The sequence below is a fragment of the Gopherus flavomarginatus genome, chromosome 23 (genome assembly GCF_025201925.1).
Source record: "Gopherus flavomarginatus isolate rGopFla2 chromosome 23, rGopFla2.mat.asm, whole genome shotgun sequence".
Classification (NCBI taxonomy): Eukaryota; Metazoa; Chordata; order Testudines; family Testudinidae; genus Gopherus; species Gopherus flavomarginatus.
The window spans coordinates 17,172,977-17,190,982 of NC_066639.1; the positions used below are offsets into that span (position 1 = coordinate 17,172,977).

Consider the following 18,006-nt stretch of genomic DNA (forward strand, 5'->3'; position numbering starts at 1 on the left):
GGGGGAGGCGGTGGCAGGTCACGGGGATGGGGAGGGGGGTTTGCAGGGAGCACTGGGGGGCAGGCAGGGAGCCGGGGGGGCAGGCGGGGGTGCAGGAAGTGGGGGGGCAGGCAGAGAGCCGGGGGGGAGCAGACAGCAGGGGGGGCAGGCGGGGGTGCAGGCAGTTGGGAGGGGTGGCAGGTACGGAGCTGGGGGAGGGTTGCAGGGAGCACTGGGGGGCAGGCAGGGAGCCGGGGGGGGTTGCAGGCGGCGGGGGGTGAGGCAGAGAGCCGGGGGGGTGCAGACAGCAGGGGGGGCAGGCTGGGGTGCAGGCAGTTGGGAGGGGTGGCAGGTACGGAGCTGGGGGAGGGTTGCAGGGAGCACTGGGGGGCAGGCAGGGAGCCGGGGGGGTTGCAGGCGGCGGGGGGTGCAGGCAGTGGGGGGGCAGGCAGAGAGCCGGGGGGGAGCAGACAGCAGGGGGGGCAGGCGGGGGTGCAGGCAGTTGGGAGGGGTGGAGGTACGGAGCTGGGGGAGGGTTGCAGGGAGCACTGGGGGCAGGCAGGGAGCCGGGGGGGTTGCAGGCGGCGGGGGGTGCAGGCAGGGGGGGGCAGGCAGAGAGCCGGGGGGGGTGCAGACAGCAGGGGGGGCAGGCGGGGGTGCAGGCAGTTGGGAGGGGTGGCAGGTACGGAGCTGGGGGAGGGTTGCAGGGAGCACTGGGGGCAGGCAGGGAGCCAAGGGGGGTTGCAGGCGGCGGGGGGTGCAGGCAGTGGGGGGGGAGGCAGAGAGCCGGGGGGGATTGGAGTCCGGGAGGGGGACTGCAGACAGCATGGAGGGGGACAGGCCGGGAGTGGACTGGAGTCGGAGGGGGGGGGCAGTTGCAGCAAGCCAGGGGGAGGTTGCAGGCAGTGCCGGGGGGGGCAGGCAGGGAGCCGGGGGGGTGCAGGCAGTTGGGAGGGGTGGCAGGTACGGAACTGGGAGAGGGTTGCAGGGAGCACTGGGGGGCAGGCAGGGAGCCGGGGGGGTGCAGACAGCGGGGGGGGGTGCAGGCAGTGGGGGGGAGGCAGAGTGTCGGGGGGGTGCAGACAGCGGGGGGGCAGGCGGGGGTGCAGGCAGTTGGGAGGGGTGGCAGGTACGGAGCTGGGGGAGGGTGCAGGGAGCACTGGGGGGCAGGCAGGGAGCCAGGGGGGTTGCAGGCGGCGGGGGGGTGCAGGCAGTGGGGGGGAGGCAGGGAGCCGGGGGGTGCAGACAGCGGGGGGGGGCAGGCGGGGGTGCAGGCAGTTGGGAGGGGTGGCAGGTACGGAGCTGGGGGAGGGTTGCAGGGAGCCCTGGGGGGCAGGCAGGGAGCCGGGGGGTTGCAGACAGCGGGGGGGGCAGGCAGTGGGGGGGCAGGCAGGGAGCCGTGGGGGTGGGTGGAGCCGGACGCACCGCCCCCTCTCCGGCCGGACCCGTCCCGGCCTCCCCGGAAAGTCCCGGGCGGCTGAAAACTTCCCGGTCCCGGGCGGGGCGGCGGCAGTTTCGGTTCGTGCCCGGCCCCATGGCAGCGCCCCCCCGCCTCGGAGCGACCCTCCTGCTGCTGCTCCTGCTGCGGGCCCCCCCCGCCGGGTAAGGGCCCCCCCGAGCCCAGCTGCGCCCCGCGTCCCCCAGCTCCGCCCCGAGACCCCCAGCTCCCAGCTGCGCCCCGAGACCCCCCAGTTCCCAGCTCCGCCCCGAGACCCCCAGCTGCGCCCCGAGACCCCCAGTTCCCAGCTGCGCCCCGCGCCCCCCAGCTCCGCCCCGAGACCCCCAGCTCCACCCCGAGACCCCCAGTTCCCAGCTGCGCCCCCCCAGTTCCCAGCTCCGCCCCGAGACCCCCAGATCCCAGCTGCGCCCCCCCAGTTCCCAGCTGCGCCCCGAGACCCCCCCGAGCCCGGCTCCCTCTCCCCCGGGGGGCACCAGGCTGAGACCCGCCCCCGCCCGCTGGAGGTTCTGGGCTAACCTCCCCCCCCACTGACCCCCCCCATAGCTCCTCGCTGCCAGTGGGGGGTGTGACCCCCACCCTGCGGCCCATCCCTTGCTCCAGCTGGGATCCCCAGGCCAGGCCCCCGGGGGGGCTGGGGCCCCCTCCGATCTCTCCCCTGGGGGGTTGGCTGGGACCCCCCCCCAGATCTCTCCCGGGGGGGCTGGGCTGGGACCCCCCCCAGATCTCTCCCGGGGGGGCTGGGCTGCGCGTTTCAGGGGTCAGACCCAACACACCCTATGCCCAGTGGCTGACCCCTAACCCCGGCTGTCCCCCCCCAGGCTCGGGGAATGAGGGGGGCGCACTTGGGCTCTGCAAATGCCAGAGGCTGAAGAGGGCCCCCGGGGGCCGGCTCCAGGACCTCGCCGACAAAGTGAAGGGCTACCAGGCCTGCGGGAGGCACCTCGTCCGGTACGTACCCCCGCCGCCCCGAACGCCCCCACCAGCCCATAATACCCCCCGGCGCCCTGAATTCCCCTCCACCAGCCCATAATACCCCTCGCTGCCCCCGCCACCCCGAATGCCCCCGCCAGCCCATAATACCCCTCGCTGCCCCCTGCCAGCCCATAATACCCCCCGCCGCCCCGAATGCCCCTGCCAACCCATAATACCCCTTGCTGCCCCCGCCACCCCGAATGCCCCCACCAGCCCATAATACCCCCCGCCAGCCCATAATACCCCCCGCCACCCCGAATGCCCCCGCCAGCCCATAATACCCCTCGCTGCCCCCTGCCAGCCCATAATACCCCCCCGCCGCCCCGAATGCCCCTGCCAACCCATAATACCCCTCGCTGCCCCCGCCACCCCGAATGGCCCCGCCAGCCCATAATACCCCTCGCTGCCCCCTGCCAGCCCATAATACCCCCCGTCGCCCCGAATGCCCCTGCCAACCCATAATACCCCTCGCTGCCCCCGCCACCCCGAATGCCCCTGCCAGCCCATAATACCCCTCACTGCCCCTGCCGCCCTGAATTCCCCTCCGCCAGCCCATAATACCCGCCACCCTGAATTCCCCTCCGCCAGCCGATAATACCCCTCGCTGCCCCCGCCAGCCTCAACACCCCCCCGCCAGCCCATAATACCCCCGCCGCCCTGAATTCCCCTCCGCCAGCCCATAATACCCCTCGCTGCCCCCGCCGCCCTGAATTCCCCTCCGCCAGCCCATAATACCCCTCGCTGCCCCCGCTGCCCCGAACGCCCCCACCAGCCCATAATACCCCCCGCCACCCTGAATTCCCCTCCGCCAGCCCATAATACCCCCCACCGCCCCGAATGCCCCTGCCAGCCCATAATACCCCTCGCTGCCCCCACCCGCCCATAATACCCCCCACTGCCCCCTGCCAGCCTCAACACCCCCCGCCAGCCCATAATACTCTCTGCTGCCCCCTCCCAGCCCCTAACACCCCCCGCTGCTCCCCCGCCAGCCCCTAACACCCCCTTCTTCCCCCCTGCCAGCTTATAACCCCCCTGCTGCCCCCTGCCAGCCCCTAACCCCCCGCTGCTCTCCTGCCAGCTTATAACCCCCCCCGCTGCCCCCTCCCAGCCCCTAACACCTCCCCGCTGCCCCCCGCCAGCCCCTAACACCCCCTTCTTCCCCCGCCAGCTTATAACCCCCCCGCTGCCCCCTGCCAGCCCATAACCCCCCCCGCTGCCCCCCGCCAGCCCCTAACACCCCCTGCTGCTCTCCTGCCAGCCCATAACCCCCTGCTGCCCCCTGCCAGCCCCTAACACCCCCACTTTCCCCCCACCAGCCCCTAACCCCCCCGCTGTCCCCTGCCAGCCCCTAACATCCCCACTTCCCCCCTGCCAGCCCATAACCCTCCTGCTGCCCCCTGCCAGCCCCTAACACCCCCGCTGCCCCCTGCCAGCCCCTAACACCCCCACTTCCCCCTGCCAGCCCATAACCCTCCTGCTGCCCCCTGCCAGCCCCTAACACCCCCTGCTCCCCCCCCCACCAGCCCATACTACGCCCCTCAGCCGGTGACAAAGTTCTCAAAAAATTCCAGACACCCCCATTTCCTAGTGCTGCAAATTCCAGTCCCGGAGACACCCCCGGACCCCCCAGCCAACCCCTCCATCCGCATCCTCCCCACCAAACCCTCCCCCTGCAAGCCCCCCTGACCCCCCCTTGGTCCCTGCCCCCCGCCAGCCTCCCCCACGCTATCCTTCCCCCCTCACTTCTGCCCCCTGCCCCCCAGGTTCGAGCTGCCCCGAATACAGATCTGTGGGCTGGCCAGCGCCGACTGGGTGACCGAGCTCCGGGGGCTCTGGGAGAAGAAAGGTGGGTGCGACCCCCAACCCCTCCCGCTGGGGGTGGGGACCCCAGATCCTACAGGTTGGGGGGGTGGGTCTCACAGGGGGGCACACGGGGGAAGAGGGGGAGGCCCTGCGCTGGGTGGGGCGGGCAGGGCAGCATGGCAGTGGGGTGCTGGGGGGTGGAGCTGACACTGCCGGGGGGCAGGGGGGCGAGGGCCCTCCCGTCTGGCCCAACCAGGTCACCAACTCACCATGTCCTGCAGAAGCCGGAAGGATTGATGCCCGCCAAGGGGGCGGGGGGCCGGCTCCGAACCCCCCCAATGCGCCCCTGGCCCCCAACGCCTACCCCCCCATGCCCAGCACAGCCCGACCCCTAGAATCCCATGGATCCACAGATGGACCCCCCCGGAGCCGCCTGCAGCCCCAGAGCCCCACGGCCAGACCCCCAGAGCCCCACGGACCCACGGCCAGCCCTATGGAGCCCCACGGACCCTCAGACGGACCCCCAGCGCCACACGGACCCACGGCCAGACCCCCAGATCCCCACGGACCCTCAGACAGACCGTCGGCACCGCACGGACCCACGGCCAGCCCCACGGATGAAGCCCTGACCACCGGTGAGCTCACAGCTGGGATCCCCCATGAGGGGGACTCTCTGTGGGGCTGGGATCCCCCAAGGGGGAAGGGATCCTTACCCCCCCGAGTTTCTAACCCCCTCTCCCTTTGTCTTGCAGACCCCGTTTGGGGGCCTGGCCTGGCGCCCCGGAAGGGGGAGGGAGCAGGCGATGGGCCCCCCCCCCCCACAGCCCCGTCACTACCTCACGGCCGTGCCGGTGCTGGTGGGCATCATCCTGGTGCTGGTGGGGGTCCTGACCTACATGCTCTGCCGGAGGCACCAGCGGGCCCCCCCGGGACCTGGCTCCCCCCACAGAGACTCAGGTGAGCAGGGCAGCAGGGTTGGGAGGCCCTGCTTCCATGGGGGGGACTGACTATTTACCCCGGTCTATGCCCCCTGCACCCCCCACAGCTGATCCACCCCCACCCCTGGTCTGTGCCCCCCTGCACCCCCCATAGCTGATCCACCCCGGTCTGTGCCCCCCTGCACCCCCCACCGCTGATCCATCCCCATCCCTGGTCTGGGCCCCCCTGCACCCCCCACAGCTGATCCACCCCCACCCCCAGTCTGTGACCCCCTGCACTCCCCACGGCCGATCCACACCCCCTTCCTGGTCTGTGCCCCCCACGTTCCCCCCCATGGCCGATCCACCCCCCTGTCTGTGTCCCCCACGTTCCTCCCCCAGATAATCTACCCCCACCTCCGATCTGTGCCCCCTGGCTAATCCACCCCCCATTCTTGATCTGTGCCCCCCACATTTCCCCCACAGCCGATCCACCCTCCTCCCTGGTCTGTGCTCCCCACATCCCCCCCACAGCTAATCCATCCCCCACCCCCAATCTGTGCCCCCCTGCACCTCCTATGGCCAATCCACCCCTATCCCTGGGCTCTGAGCCCCTCCAGGTCATTTTCCTAGACACTCCCCCGCTGTGCCCCATCTCTGCCCAGTCTCGTCCCCCCACCACTGGGCCCCCCGACTACTCCCCCAGACCCAGGGCGTGGGGGTTGTTTCTCCTCCCGATTTATCCCCTCCACCTTGCCCACTCTTCTGCTACCCGTGGGGAGCTCCTCAGAGTGGGCCCTGGCCGGGCTGGGTTGGGGGGGTCCTTGGTTTGCTCTTACCCCCCTGTTTTATTGCCCCCCCCCCCCAGGCACCGGGACGCTGTACTATCCATGCGAGCTGGGCTGATGGACCGCTACCCCCACGAACGGACCCCAGCACCGAATCCCCACTGATCTCCTTGGGGGTGGGGGGGTGATGGTATGCAGGGGAGGGGGTTTGGGGGTCTAACAACCAGCCTCCTACTTGATGAAGGACCCCGGCTCCGGGGGGGGGGCCCCCCGCAGAGCTGCCCCCCACACTAAGCTAATCTCTAACCACAGACGAGGTACACTGGCTCTGGGGAGATGCACGCGTCCTGCCCCCGCCCCGCAGAGCCCCCACTAATTTATTCCCCTTGTACAGAATGTCAGAGCTTTAATACAGAGGTTTGTAGGAGGCTGCGGCTGGTTATTCATGGGGGTGGGCACGGTTTTGGGGTGTCCCCCCCGGTGCCTCCCAGATCCCTGCATTTGTGCCAGGAGGGCTCTCCAAGGGTCTCTCTGGGGGGAGGGGGCGGCACCTGGAACTGGCCTGAACCCCCAGTGTGCAAGGGGGGCCCCCCTGAGACTGATGGGGGGGCAACTCTGGAGAGAGACCCCCCCCATCCCGCCTCCAGCTACCAGACACTTTCACTTCCTCTGTGCGGAGGCCGGAGCGGGGGCGGGATCGGTGTGGAACCCGGACGTGTGTGTGGGGGGGATGGGATTTACACTGGGGGGGAGACCCAAATGGGGGGCTCCCTGCTCCTGCACTTCTAGGCATGGGGCTGCCCCACTGCCAGCTCCTGCCCCATCCCCCCCCCCAGGTGCGCAGCATGGGACAATTTGGGTATTTTCCCCTTTTATTTAACACAGGCAGTAGAAAAAACAGCCCCCGCCTGCCCCCGAGCTGAGACTCGGTGACTGTGTGGGTCAGAGCATGTTCCCGGTACGCCCGGGGGGTGGGAGGACACCAGTCCATATGTTGGAGCGTGGCCCAGCCGCCGTGTTGATCCCACGCCACGCCACGCCTGAGATCCCGTCTCATCCCAGGGCTTGCCTGACCCCCAGCGCGTGCTGCGGCGTGTCCCGGGGCCTCTTCACGTGTCCGACGGGTCACAGCTGTGGCAAACGGCAGAGCCCAGCGGCGATCCCGTGTCCTTGGCGTGTCCTTGGCGTGTGCCAAGCTCCCGGCGGCGCCCCCTACTGCTCCAGCATGTGCTCGCAGGTGCGGGCCAGCTCCCCGAGCTTCACCCGGGCGTAGTCGACCCGGTTAAGCGCCATCTGGCAGCCCTCGCGGGCCGAGTAGCTGGAGCCTTCGTGGGGCTGCCCCGTGGCCACCTGTGTGGGGGGGAGACGGCAGAGAGAAGGGGTGAGCCTGAGCGCCCCCGCGCCGGCCCCGCCCCCCCGTGCTGGCCCCGCCCCCTCACCTGGGTGAGGTAGCGGATCTGGCCCGAGAGCTCCGACTCCACTTTCTGCACCGAGGCGGTGAACTGGGCGGCCTGACGCTCCAGCAGCCGCTCGTTCGGCTTCTCCTTCGACAGCTCCAGGATCACGATCCCTGGGGGGCGGGCGGGGGTGAGGGGGCGCCCCGATTAACCCCCCCTCCTGGACGGGGCGGGAGCCTAGTACCAAAGCGCCCCCCTGTTCCAGGCCTGACACGCTGGCTGGAACTGCCCTGGCACCCTGCCCCGCCCCAGGGGATCCCCCGGCTCCCCCTCCCCCCGGGGGAATTCCCCGGTTCCCCCCAGGGGATCCCGCACCCCCACCCCAGGGGAATTCCCTGGTTCCGCCCAGGGGATCCTCCAGCTCCCCCTCCTCCCGGGGGAATTCCCCAGTTCCCCCCAGGGGATCCCCAGCACCCCCACCCGCCCCAGGGGATCTCCCAGCTCCCCCTCCTCCCAGGGGAATTCCCCAGTTCCCCCCAGGGGATCCCCCAGCACCCCCACCCCAGGGGATCTCCCAGCTCCCCCTCCCCCCAGGGGAATTCCCCGGCTCCCCCTCCCCCCAGGAGAATTCCCCAGTTCTCCCCAGGGGGATCCCCCAGCACCCCCACCTGCCCGAGGGGATTCCCCCGCTCCCCCTCCTCCCAGGGGAATTCCCTGGTTCCGCCCAGGGGATCCCCCAGCACCCCCACCCCACCCCAGGGGATCTCCCAGCTCCCCCTCCCCTAGGGGAATTCCCCGGCTCCCCCTCTCCCCGGGGGAATTCCCCAGTTCTCCCCAGGGGGATCCCCCAGCACCCCCACCCGCCCCAGGGGATCCCCCAGCTCCCCCTCCCCCAGGGGGAATTCCCTGGTTCCCCCCAAGGGATTCCCCAGCACCCCCACCCGCCCCAGGGGATCCCCCGGCTCCGCCTCCCCCCAAGGGATTCCCCAGCACCCCATCCCTGCAGCCCCTGCCCTGCCCTTTAGCCACGCCCCCGCCCTCAGCGGCCCGGCCCCGCCCCTGCCCGCGCTCTGCGGCCCGGCCCCGCCCCCTGGAGCTGGCTCCGCCTCTCCCCACGCTCTGCGGCCAGGCCCCGCCCCCTGGAGCTGGCTCCGCCCTCCTCGCGCTCTGCAGCCCGGCCCCGCCCCCCGGCGCTGGCTCCGCCCCTCCTCGCGCTCTGCAGCCCGGTCCCGCCCCCTGGAGCTGGCTCCGCCCCTCCCCGTGCTCTGCAGCCCGGCCCCGCCCCCTGGAGCTGGCCCCGCCCCGGCCCCCTGGAGCTGGCTCCGGCCCTCCCCACGCTCTGCGGCCAGGCCCCGCCCCCTGGAGCTGGCTCCGCCCCGGCCCCCTGGAGCTGGCTCCGCACCTCCCCGCGCTCTGCGGCCCGGCCCCGCCCCCTGGAGCTGGCTCCGCCCCTCCCCCGTGCTCTGCAGCCCGGCCCCGCCCCCTGGAGCTGGCTCCGCCCCGGCCCCGCCCTCAGGCGCTGGCTCCGCACCTCCCCGCGCTCTGCGGCCCGGCCCCGCCCTCAGGCGCTGGCCCCGCCCCTACCCGCGCTCTGCGGCCCGGCCCCGCCCCCAGGCGCTGGCCCCGCCCCTACCGGCGATCTGCGGCCCGGCCCCGCCCCCGGCCCCGCCCCTACCCGCGCTCTGCAGCCCGGCCCGGCCCCCTGGGCGCTGGCTCCGCCCCTTCCCGCGCTCTGCAGCCCGGCCCCGCCCCCCGGCGCTGGCCCCGCCCCTACCCGCGCTCTGCAGCCCGGCCCCGCCCCGCCCCCCGGCGCTGGCCCCGCCCCTACCCGCGCTCTGCAGCCCGGCCCCGCCCCTACCCGCGCTCTGCAGCCCGGCCCCGCCCCGCCCCCCCCCCGGCGCTGGCCCCGCCCCTACCCGCGCTCTGCAGCCCGGCCCCGCCCCCTGGAGCTGGCCCCGCCCCTCCCCGCGCTCTGCGGCCCGGCCCCGCCCCCAGGCGCTGGCCCCGCCCCTCCCAGCGCTCTGCGGCCCGGCCCCGCCCCCCCGGCGCTGGCCCCGCCCCTACCCGCGCTCTGCGGCCCGGCCCCGCCCCCAGGCGCTGGCCCCGCCCCTACCCGCGCTCTGCGGCCCGGCCCCGCCCCCCGGGTTCTGGCAACGCCCCTCTCCGCGCTCTGCAGCCCGGCCCCGCCCCGCCCCCCGGCGCTGGCCCCGCCCCTACCCGCGCTCTGCAGCCCGGCCCCGCCCCGCCCCCTGGCGCTGGCCCCGCCCCTACCCGCGCTCTGCATCCCGGCCCCGCCCCGCCCCCCGGCGCTGGCCCCGCCCCTACCCGCGCTCTGCAGCCCGGCCCCGCCCCCGCCCCCGGCGCTGGCCCCGCCCCTACCCGCGCTCTGCAGCCCGGCCCCGCCCCGCCCCCGGCGCTGGCCCCGCCCCTACCCGCGCTCTGCAGCCCGGCCCCGCCCCGCCCCCCGGCGCTGGCCCCGCCCCTACCCGCGCTCTGCAGCCCGGCCCCGCCCCGCCCCCCGGCGCTAGCCCCGCCCCTACCCGCGCTCTGCAGCCAGGCCCCGCCCCCCGGCGCTGGCCCCGCCCCTACCCGCGCTCTGCAGCCCGGCCCCGCCCCCAGGCGCTGGCCCCGCCCCTACCCGCGCTCTGCAGCCCGGCCCCGCCCCCAGGCGCTGGCCCCGCCCCTACCCGCGCTCTGCAGCCCGGCCCCGCCCCCGGCGCTGGCCCCGCCCCTACCCGCGCTCTGCAGCCCGGCCCCGCCCCCTGGAGCTGGCCCCGCCCCTACCCGCGCTCTGCGGCCCGGCCCCGCCCCCTGGAGCTGGCCCCGCCCCTACCCGCGCTCTGCAGCCCGGCCCCGCCCCCGGCGCTGGCCCCGCCCCTCCCCGCGCTCTGCGGCCCGGCCCCGCCCCCAGGCGGCTGGCCCCGCCCCTCCCCGCGCTCTGCAGCCCGGCCCCGCCCCGCCCCCGGCGCTGGCCCCGCCCCTACCCGCGCTCTGCGGCCCGGCCCCGCCCCCAGGCGCTGGCCCCGCCCCTCTCCGCGCTCTGCAGCCCGGCCCCGCCCCGCCCCCCGGCGCTGGCCCCGCCCCTACCCGCGCTCTGCAGCCCGGCCCCGCCCCGCCCCCTGGCGCTGGCCCCGCCCCTACCCGCGCTCTGCATCCCGGCCCCGCCCCGCCCCCCGGCGCTGGCCCCGCCCCTACCCGCGCTCTGCAGCCCGGCCCCGCCCCGCCCCCGGCGCTGGCCCCGCCCCTACCCGCGCTCTGCAGCCCGGCCCCGCCCCGCCCCCGGCGCTGGCCCCGCCCCTACCCGCGCTCTGCAGCCCGGCCCCGCCCCGCCCCCCGGCGCTGGCCCCGCCCCTACCCGCGCTCTGCAGCCCGGCCCCGCCCCGCCCCCCGGCGCTAGCCCCGCCCCTACCCGCGCTCTGCAGCCAGGCCCCGCCCCCCGGCGCTGGCCCCGCCCCTACCCGCGCTCTGCAGCCCGGCCCCGCCCCCAGGCGCTGGCCCCGCCCCTACCCGCGCTCTGCAGCCCGGCCCCGCCCCCAGGCGCTGGCCCCGCCCCTACCCGCGCTCTGCAGCCCGGCCCCGCCCCCGGCGCTGGCCCCGCCCCTACCCGCGCTCTGCAGCCCGGCCCCGCCCCCTGGAGCTGGCCCCGCCCCTACCCGCGCTCTGCGGCCCGGCCCCGCCCCCTGGAGCTGGCCCCGCCCCTACCCGCGCTCTGCAGCCCGGCCCCGCCCCCGGCGCTGGCCCCGCCCCTCCCCGCGCTCTGCGGCCCGGCCCCGCCCCCAGGCGCTGGCCCCGCCCCTCCCCGCGCTCTGCAGCCCGGCCCCGCCCCGCCCCCGGCGCTGGCCCCGCCCCTACCCGCGCTCTGCAGCCCGGCCCCGCCCCGCCCCGCCCCCGGCGCTGGCCCCGCCCCTACCCGCGCTCTGCAGCCCGGCCCCGCCCCGCCCCGCCCCCGGCGCTGGCCCCGCCCCTACCCGCGCTCTGCAGCGAGGCGCCGATCTCGCGCTCCAGCTCCTCCAGGACCCGCAGCCGCTCGTTGGCGACGCTGTAAGTGGCCATGGCCCCGCGCGCCGGCCCCGCCCCGCCGCTCTCAGCGCATGCGCCGGCCGCGCTCCGCCCCTCCCCCCGGCGCTACATCTGCTTGGGCCGGCGCACGTGACCCGGAAGCGATGGACGGGGCGGGGCCTGGCGCGGCCTGGAGGAGCCACGTGCGCCGGGAGCTGGAGCGGCGCGAGCGCGAGACGCGGCGGCTGCGGGGCCTGGTGCAGAGCCGTGAGCGGGGGCGGGGCCAGAGCCGGGGGGCGGGGCCTGGTGCAGAGCCGTGAGCGGGGGCGGGGCCAGAACCGGGGGGCGGGGTCTGGTGCAGAGTGGGGGGCGGGGCCAGAGCCAGGGGGCGGGGCCTGGTGCAGAGCGGGGGGCGGGGCCAGAGCCGGGGGGCGGGACCTGGTGCAGAGCCGTGAGCGGGGGCGGGGCCATAGCCAGGGGCAGGGCCTGGTGCAGGGCGGGGTCAGAGCCGGGGGGCGGGGCCTGGTGCAGAGCCGTGAGCGGGGGCGGGGCCAGAGCCGGGGGGCGGGGCCTAGTGCAGAGCCCTGAGCGGGGGCGGGGCCAGAGCCGGGGGGCAGGGCCTGGTGCAGAGCCATGAGCGGGGGCGGGGCCAGAGCATGGGGGCGGGGCCTGGTGCAGAGCGGGGGGCGGGGCCAGAGCCGGGGGGGCGGGACCTGGTGCAGAGCCGTGAGCGGGGGCGGGGCCATAGCCAGGGGCAGGGCCTGGTGCAGGGCGGGGTCAGAGCCGGGGGGCGGAGCCTGGTGCAGAGCCGTGAGCGGGGGCGGGGCCAGAGCCGGGGGGCGGGGCCTAGTGCAGAGCCCTGAGCGGGGGCGGGGCCAGAGCCGGGGGGCAGGGCCTGGTGCAGAGCCATGAGCGGGGGCGGGGCCAGAGCATGGGGGCGGGGCCTGGTGCAGAGCGGGGGGCGAGGCCAGAGCCGGGGGGCGGGGCCTGGCGCAGAGCCGTCAGCGAAGGCGAGGCCATAGCCTGGGGGCGGGGCCTGGTGCAGAGCGTGGGGCGGGGCCAGAGCCGGGGGGCGGGGCCTGGTGCAGAGCGGGGGACGGGGCCTGGTGCAGAGCCGTGAGCGGGGGCGGGGCCATAGCCGGGGGCAGGGCCTGGTGCAGAGCGTGGGGGCGGGGCCAGAGCCAGGGGGCGCGGCCTGGTGCAGAGCGGGGGCCGGGGCCAGAGCCGGGGGGCGGGGCCTGGTGCAGAGCCGTGAGCGGGGGCGGGGCCAGAGCCTGGGGGCGGGGCCTGGTGAAGAGCGGGGGGCGGGGCCAGAGCCAGGGGCGGGGCCTGGTGCAGAGCCGTGAGCGGGGCCTCTTGCAGAGCGGGGGGCGGGACCAGAGCCGGGGGGCGGGGCCTGGTGCAGAGCCGTGAGCGGGGGCGGGGCCAGAGCCAGGGGGCGCGGCCTGGTGCAGAGCGGGGGGCGGGGCCAGAGCCGGGGGGCGGGGCCTGGTGCAGAGCCGTGAGCGGGGGCGGGGCCAGAGCCAGGGGGCGCGGCCTGGTGCAGAGCGGGGGGCGGGGCCAGAGCCTGGTGCAGAGCCCTGAGCGGGGGCGGGGCCAGAGCCTGGGGGCGGGGCCTGGTGAAGAGCGGGGGGCGGGGCCAGAGCCAGGGGCGGGGCCTGGTGCAGAGCCGTGAGCGGGGGGCCTCTTGCAGAGCAGGGGGCGGGGCCAGAGCCGGGGGCAGGGCCTGGTGCAGAGCGGGGGGCAGGGCCAGAGCCAGGGGGCGGGGCCTGGTGCAGAGCTGTGAGCGAAGGCGGGGCCATAGCCTGGGGGCGGGGCCTGGTGCAGAGCCGTGAGCGGGGGCGGGGCCATAGCCTGGGGGCGGGGCCTGAGCCTGGGGCGGTCTTGATGCAGAACCGTGAGTGAGGGGCGGGGCCTGGGCCATGAGTTGGGGGGCACAGCAGAGTCCTGACCCCCAGTCCCCCACGCTCTAACCCACCAGCCCCCACTCCCCTCCCAGAGCTGGGGAGAGAACCCAGGAGTCCTGACCCCCAGTCCCCCCCCGCTCTAACCCACCAGCCCCCACTCCCCTCCCAGAGCTGGGGAGAGAACCCAGGAGTCCTGGCTCCCAGCCCCCCCTGCTCTAACCACCAGCCCCCACTCCCCTCCCAGAGCTGGGGAGAGAACCCAGGAGTCCTGGCTCCCAGCCCCCCTGCTCTAACCACCAGCCCCCACTCCCCTCCCAGAGCCGGGGATAGAACCCAGGAGTCCTGGCTCCCAGCCCCCCGTGCTCTGACCCACCGGCCCCCATTCCCCTCCCAGAGCCGGGGAGAGAACCCAGGAGTCCTGGCTCCCAGCCCCCCGTGCTCTGACCCACCGGCCCCCATTCCCCTCCCAGAGCCGGGGAGAGAACCCAGGAGTCCTGGCTCCCAGCCCCCCGTGCTCTGACCCACCGGCCCCCATTCCCCTCCCAGAGCTGGGGAGAGAACCCAGGAGTCCTGGCTTCCAGCCCCTCGCCTTTCTTCACTTGCAGATGAGAAACTCCTGGAGCGCAGGGACCTGGAGCGGCTGCTGGCAGAGAAACTTCAGATGGAGTCGGGGACCCAGGAATCCAGGTGAAGCTGGGACCATAATTCTCTGCTCCCGGTGGCTGTGGGTTGGGAGTGAGGGGCACTGCAGAGCTGGGGGGGGGGGGCGGGCTGGGCTGGCAGGGGCTGCAGGTCGGGAGTGAGGGGCACTGCAGTACTGTGGGGGGGCTGTGACCCAGTCCTCCCTTTGTGCCCCCCAGGACCCCGCTGGAGCTGGCATCCCTGCAGCTGCAGCAGGCGGTGGAGCTGGCGGAGCTGCGGGGGGCCGAGGAGGAGGTGAGTCGGGGAGGCACCATGGGGGGGTGAAGCAGCGTCCGTGCGACTAACCCCCCCCGTCTCCCCCCTGTAGCTGGCCCAGAGCGTGTCCCATCTGAGCGACGCCCTGAAATGCAGCGAGGCCGAATGCCAGGAGCAGCGGGCCAGGTGAGCCCCCGATTTCCCCCCCCCATGTCCCCCATCTCCTGGCCCTGGGGGACTCTAACCCGCCGGCGTGTCTCCCCCCAGGGCGAGGCGCTGTGCCCGGGAGCTGGCGGGGCTCTCAGAGCGCTGCCAGGAGCTGCAGGCCCAGCTGTGGGAGCGGGGCCAGGAGGCCGAGGGGCTGCGGGCGGCGCTGGGGGCGGCGCTGCGGGCGCGGGACCAGCTCGAGGCCCGGTGGGTGCAGGAGAAGCAGCTGGAGGCACAGAGGGTGAACGAGGCCAACGCCCGGGAGGAAAGGTGAGTCCCCTGTCCCCCCCCAAGGGCACCAGGCCCCCCTGCATTGCCCTCCTAGGTAAAGCCCCCCATGACCCCCCCAGACCAGGCACAGCTACCCCACATGCCCTCCCTGCCTTGAGCAGTGACAGCCACTTCTCCGTCCCCCCCCCCTCACAGGGAAATGAGGGGTGAGCGCCTGTGCCCCCCCAGCTGGGCACCCCCCTACCTGTCTGTCTGTGCCCCCCACAGGTACCGGAACCAGGTGTCTCGGCTACACCAGAAGCTGGAGAGGCTGTGGCTGGGAGGAACAGCTGGGTAATGACCCCCCCATATCCTGGCATGCCCCCCCCCCGCTTCCATGCCCCTGCCCTGGCATGCCCCCCCTTTACCATGAACACCACACCTGTTCCTCAGATCCCGCCCCCATAACTTTCCCCTGCCCTGCCCAGCTGGGCTGGCAGCAGCCTGGACACCCCACCCCAGAGACAGCTGCAATTGGGGGCCTGGTGAGCAGTCCCCTCTCCTGTCCAGGCCCAGGCTGGGAGAGAGGGGCAGGAGGGGCTGGTTGTGTACCCCCAAATTAACACCCTTCCCCCACCCAGAACCTCCTGGCTGGGCGCGGAGCTGGTGATGAGTGAAAACACATCCTGCGAGGAGCTGGTGAGAGGGGAGTGGGGGCTGGTGGATCAGAGCGGGGGGGCTGGGAGCCAGGACTCCTGGGTTCTCTCCTCGGCTCTGGGAGGGGAGTGGGGCTGGTGGGTCAGAGCAGGGGGTATGGGAGCCAGGACTCCTGGGTTCTCTCCTGGGCTCTGGGGGGGTTCTGGGAGCCAGGACTCCTGGGTTCTCTCCCCGGCTCTGGAAGGGGAGCAGGGGCTGGTGGGATAGAGCAGGGGGGATGAGAGCCAGGACTCCTGGGTTCTCTCCCTGGCTCTGGAAGGGGAGTGGGGCTGGTGGGTCAGAGCAGGGGGTATGGGAGCCAGGACTCCTGGGTTCTCTCCTCGGCTCTGGGAGGGGAGTGGGGCTGGTGGGTCAGAGCAGGGGGTATGGGAGCCAGGACTCCTGGGTTCTCTCCTGGGCTCTGGGGGGGTTCTGGGAGCCAGGACTCCTGGGTTCTCTCCCCGGCTCTGGAAGGGGAGCAGGGGCTGGTGGGATAGAGCAGGGGGGATGAGAGCCAGGACTCCTGGGTTCTCTCCCTGGCTCTGGAAGGGGAGTGGGGCTGGTGGGTCAGAGCAGGGGGTATGGGAGCCAGGACTCCTGGGTTCTCTCCTTGGCTCTGGGAGGGGAGTAGGGGCTGGTGGGTCGGAGCAGGGGGTTCTGGGAGCCAGGACTCCTGGGTTCTCTCCTTGGCTCTGGGAGTGGGGGCTGGTGATGAGTGAAAACACATCCTGCGAGGAGCTGGTGAGAGGGGAGTGGGGGCTGGTGGGTCAGAGCGGGGGGGCTGGGAGCCAGGACTCCTGGGTTCTCTCCCCGGCTCTGGAAGGGGAGCAGGGGCTGGTGGGATAGAGCAGGGGGGATGAGAGCCAGGACTCCTGGGTTCTCTCCCTGGCTCTGGGAGGGAGTGGGGCTGGTGGGTCAGAGCAGGGGGTATGGGAGCCAGGACTCCTGGGTTCTCTCCCCAGCTCTGGGAGGGGAGTGGGGGCTGGTTGGTCAGAGCAGGGGGGCTGGGAGCCAGGACTCCTGGGTTCTCTCCCCAGCTCTGGGAGGGGAGTGGGGCCTGGTGGGTTAGAGCAGGGGGCGCTGGGAGCCAGGAGTCCTGGGTTCTCTCCCCAGGTCTGGGAGGGGAGTGGGGGCTGGTGGGTCAGAGCAGGGGGCTGGGAGCCAGGACTCCTGGGTTCTCTCCCCAGCTCGGGGAGGGGAGTGGGGGCTGGTGAGTTAGAGCAGGGGGGGCTGGGAGCCAGGACTCCTGGGTTCTCTCCCCGGCTCTGGGAGGGGAGTGGGGGCTGGTGGGTTAGAGCAGGGGGGGCCTGGGAGCCAGGACTCCTGGGTTCTCTCCCTGGCTCTGGGAGGGGAGTAGGGGCTGGTGGGTCGGAGCAGGGGGTTCTGGGAGCCAGGACTCCTGGGTTCTCTCCCCAGCTCTGGGAGGGGAGTGGGGGCGGGTGGGTCAGAGCAGGGGGAGCTGGGAGTCAGGACTCCTGGGTTCTCTCCCCGGCTCTGGGAGGGGAGTGGGGGCTGGTGGGTTAGAGCAGGGGGGCGCTGAGAGCCAGGACTCCTCGGTTCTCTCCCCAACTCTGGGAGGGGAGTGGGAGCTGGGGGGTGAGAGCAGGTGGGGTAGGAGCCAGGACTCCTGCGGTCTATGCCCAGTGTCAGGAGGATTGTGGGGTCCCACGGTTTGTCTTCCATCCCCCCCAGGCAGCAGTGGGGCTGGGTGCTGGGGGCAGCTCATCCCCTGCGAGAGGAGGAGAAACAAATGGCGAGGGACCAGGTAAGAGGCGGAGACCAGTGAGCCCCCTGTTCCCCCCCCACTGCCCCCTTTCTCCCAGCTGGGTTTTCACCCCAATTGTCCCCCCGCCCCTTTGTCGTTCCAGATCCGGTGCCCGGAGCCGCTGCTGAGCTGGACAGAGACGCCCCCTAAGCGGCTGCAGCGGGGACCCCCCCGTTCCTGGGAGCATTGGGGTGTCTGCGTGTGTTGGGCTCCAGCTCTGCCCTGCTTCCCCCATTCCCCCAGGGCTCATCCCCCCGCCCTTGTATGCAAACGCGGCCTCCCGCTCATGTCTAGCTTTGCATATGCATTGTGCTCATTTGCATAAAATCTCCCCTTCCCCTGGAGATGCTGCCTAGTGTGTGGGCCTCCCGCTGCCGCTCTAGCCCCCCCCCAGCCGCTCTCTATGGTTGTGGGGCAACTGGCTTTGGCCCAGACCCCCCCTCCAACCATAGAGCTGAGGCCTAGCCAGGTGCCTGCCTATGGCCAGGGAGGTGACGCTCTAGCCAATGTCTCTGTGGTTGGGGGGGGGGTGGCCTAGTGCAGTCCTCCAGGCCTGTTGCCATAGAGATGCAGGCCAGAGTGCCTCCTTGAGCACCATGTCCATGGTGATGAGACAGTTCTAGCCCTGGCTGAGTCCTCCTGGACCACCACCATAGAGTCCCACCACCCACAGCCGTTACCATAGAGATAGTGGGGGAGGGGCGCACATGAGCCATGTCTAGGCACAGTCTCTATGGCCAGTCCTAGAGTCCCTCTGGCCTCCACCCAGAGCATGGCAGCCTAGAGTGGGGGCTGAAGCCCAGGCCGCTCTAGACGCAGTTGTTAGGACTCTATGGTTAGCACCATAGAGAGGAAGACTTTGCATTTCAGGGAGGGGTACAGTCTAGGCAGGGGGTGGTTAGTCCTCCAGGACATAGAGATGAACTTAGAAACCCTCCCCCCCCCCACCTCTGTGGCTGAGATGCGCCCACCTCTGGGGCAGGGCGGCCGCTTATATGGGGACCCCTCGC

General features: G+C 73.4%; 3 protein-coding genes across 3 annotated transcripts; 2 read left to right on the forward strand and 1 right to left on the reverse strand.

The window, feature by feature from the left end:
* The first annotated feature begins 1,444 nt into the window (after positions 1–1,444).
* CXCL16 (C-X-C motif chemokine ligand 16) lies at positions 1,445–4,834 on the forward strand. Its single transcript, XM_050933635.1, is given in 5 exon segments — positions 1,445–1,569; positions 2,246–2,386; positions 4,174–4,256; positions 4,495–4,629; positions 4,632–4,834. Coding segments are annotated over 5 exon segments (618 nt in total). The 5' UTR covers positions 1,445–1,513.
* Positions 4,835–6,769: 1,935 nt separating this feature from the next.
* MED11 (mediator complex subunit 11) lies at positions 6,770–11,422 on the reverse strand. Its single transcript, XM_050933640.1, has 3 exons — positions 11,284–11,422; positions 7,358–7,488; positions 6,770–7,268 (listed from the first exon to the last, which is right to left on the reverse strand). The coding sequence occupies exons 1-3, from the start codon at positions 11,366–11,368 to the stop codon at positions 7,131–7,133; spliced, it is 354 nt and encodes a 117-aa protein (XP_050789597.1). The 5' UTR covers positions 11,369–11,422; the 3' UTR covers positions 6,770–7,130.
* A 56-nt stretch (positions 11,423–11,478) lies between these two features.
* LOC127039762 (autophagy-related protein 16-like) lies at positions 11,479–17,223 on the forward strand. The gene is made up of 9 exons (XM_050933619.1): positions 11,479–11,581; positions 13,827–13,908; positions 14,082–14,157; positions 14,231–14,304; positions 14,386–14,595; positions 14,824–14,889; positions 15,177–15,234; positions 16,924–16,996; positions 17,100–17,223. Exons 1-9 carry the CDS (start codon positions 11,479–11,481, stop codon positions 17,144–17,146), a joined length of 789 nt encoding a protein of 262 aa, XP_050789576.1. The 3' UTR covers positions 17,147–17,223.
* The last annotated feature ends 783 nt before the right edge of the window (positions 17,224–18,006 follow it).

Bases quoted from the DNA above. Each gene is read 5' to 3' on its own strand.
- MED11 (XM_050933640.1), bottom strand. From the start codon at position 11,368: ATGGCCACTTACAGCGTCGCCAACGAGCGGCTGCGGGTCCTGGAGGAG. The intron at 7,489-11,283 runs GTAGGGGCGGGG...CCCGCCCCCCAG, and splicing joins CGCCTCGCTGCAGAGCGCGG to GGATCGTGATCCTGGAGCTG. The intron at 7,269-7,357 runs GTGAGGGGGCGG...CCCCCCACACAG, and splicing joins AGATCCGCTACCTCACCCAG to GTGGCCACGGGGCAGCCCCA.
- LOC127039762 (XM_050933619.1), top strand. From the start codon at position 11,479: ATGGACGGGGCGGGGCCTGGCGCGGCCTGGAGGAGCCACGTGCGCCGG. The intron at 11,582-13,826 runs GTGAGCGGGGGC...CTTCACTTGCAG, and splicing joins GCGGGGCCTGGTGCAGAGCC to ATGAGAAACTCCTGGAGCGC. The intron at 16,997-17,099 runs GTAAGAGGCGGA...TTGTCGTTCCAG, and splicing joins AACAAATGGCGAGGGACCAG to ATCCGGTGCCCGGAGCCGCT.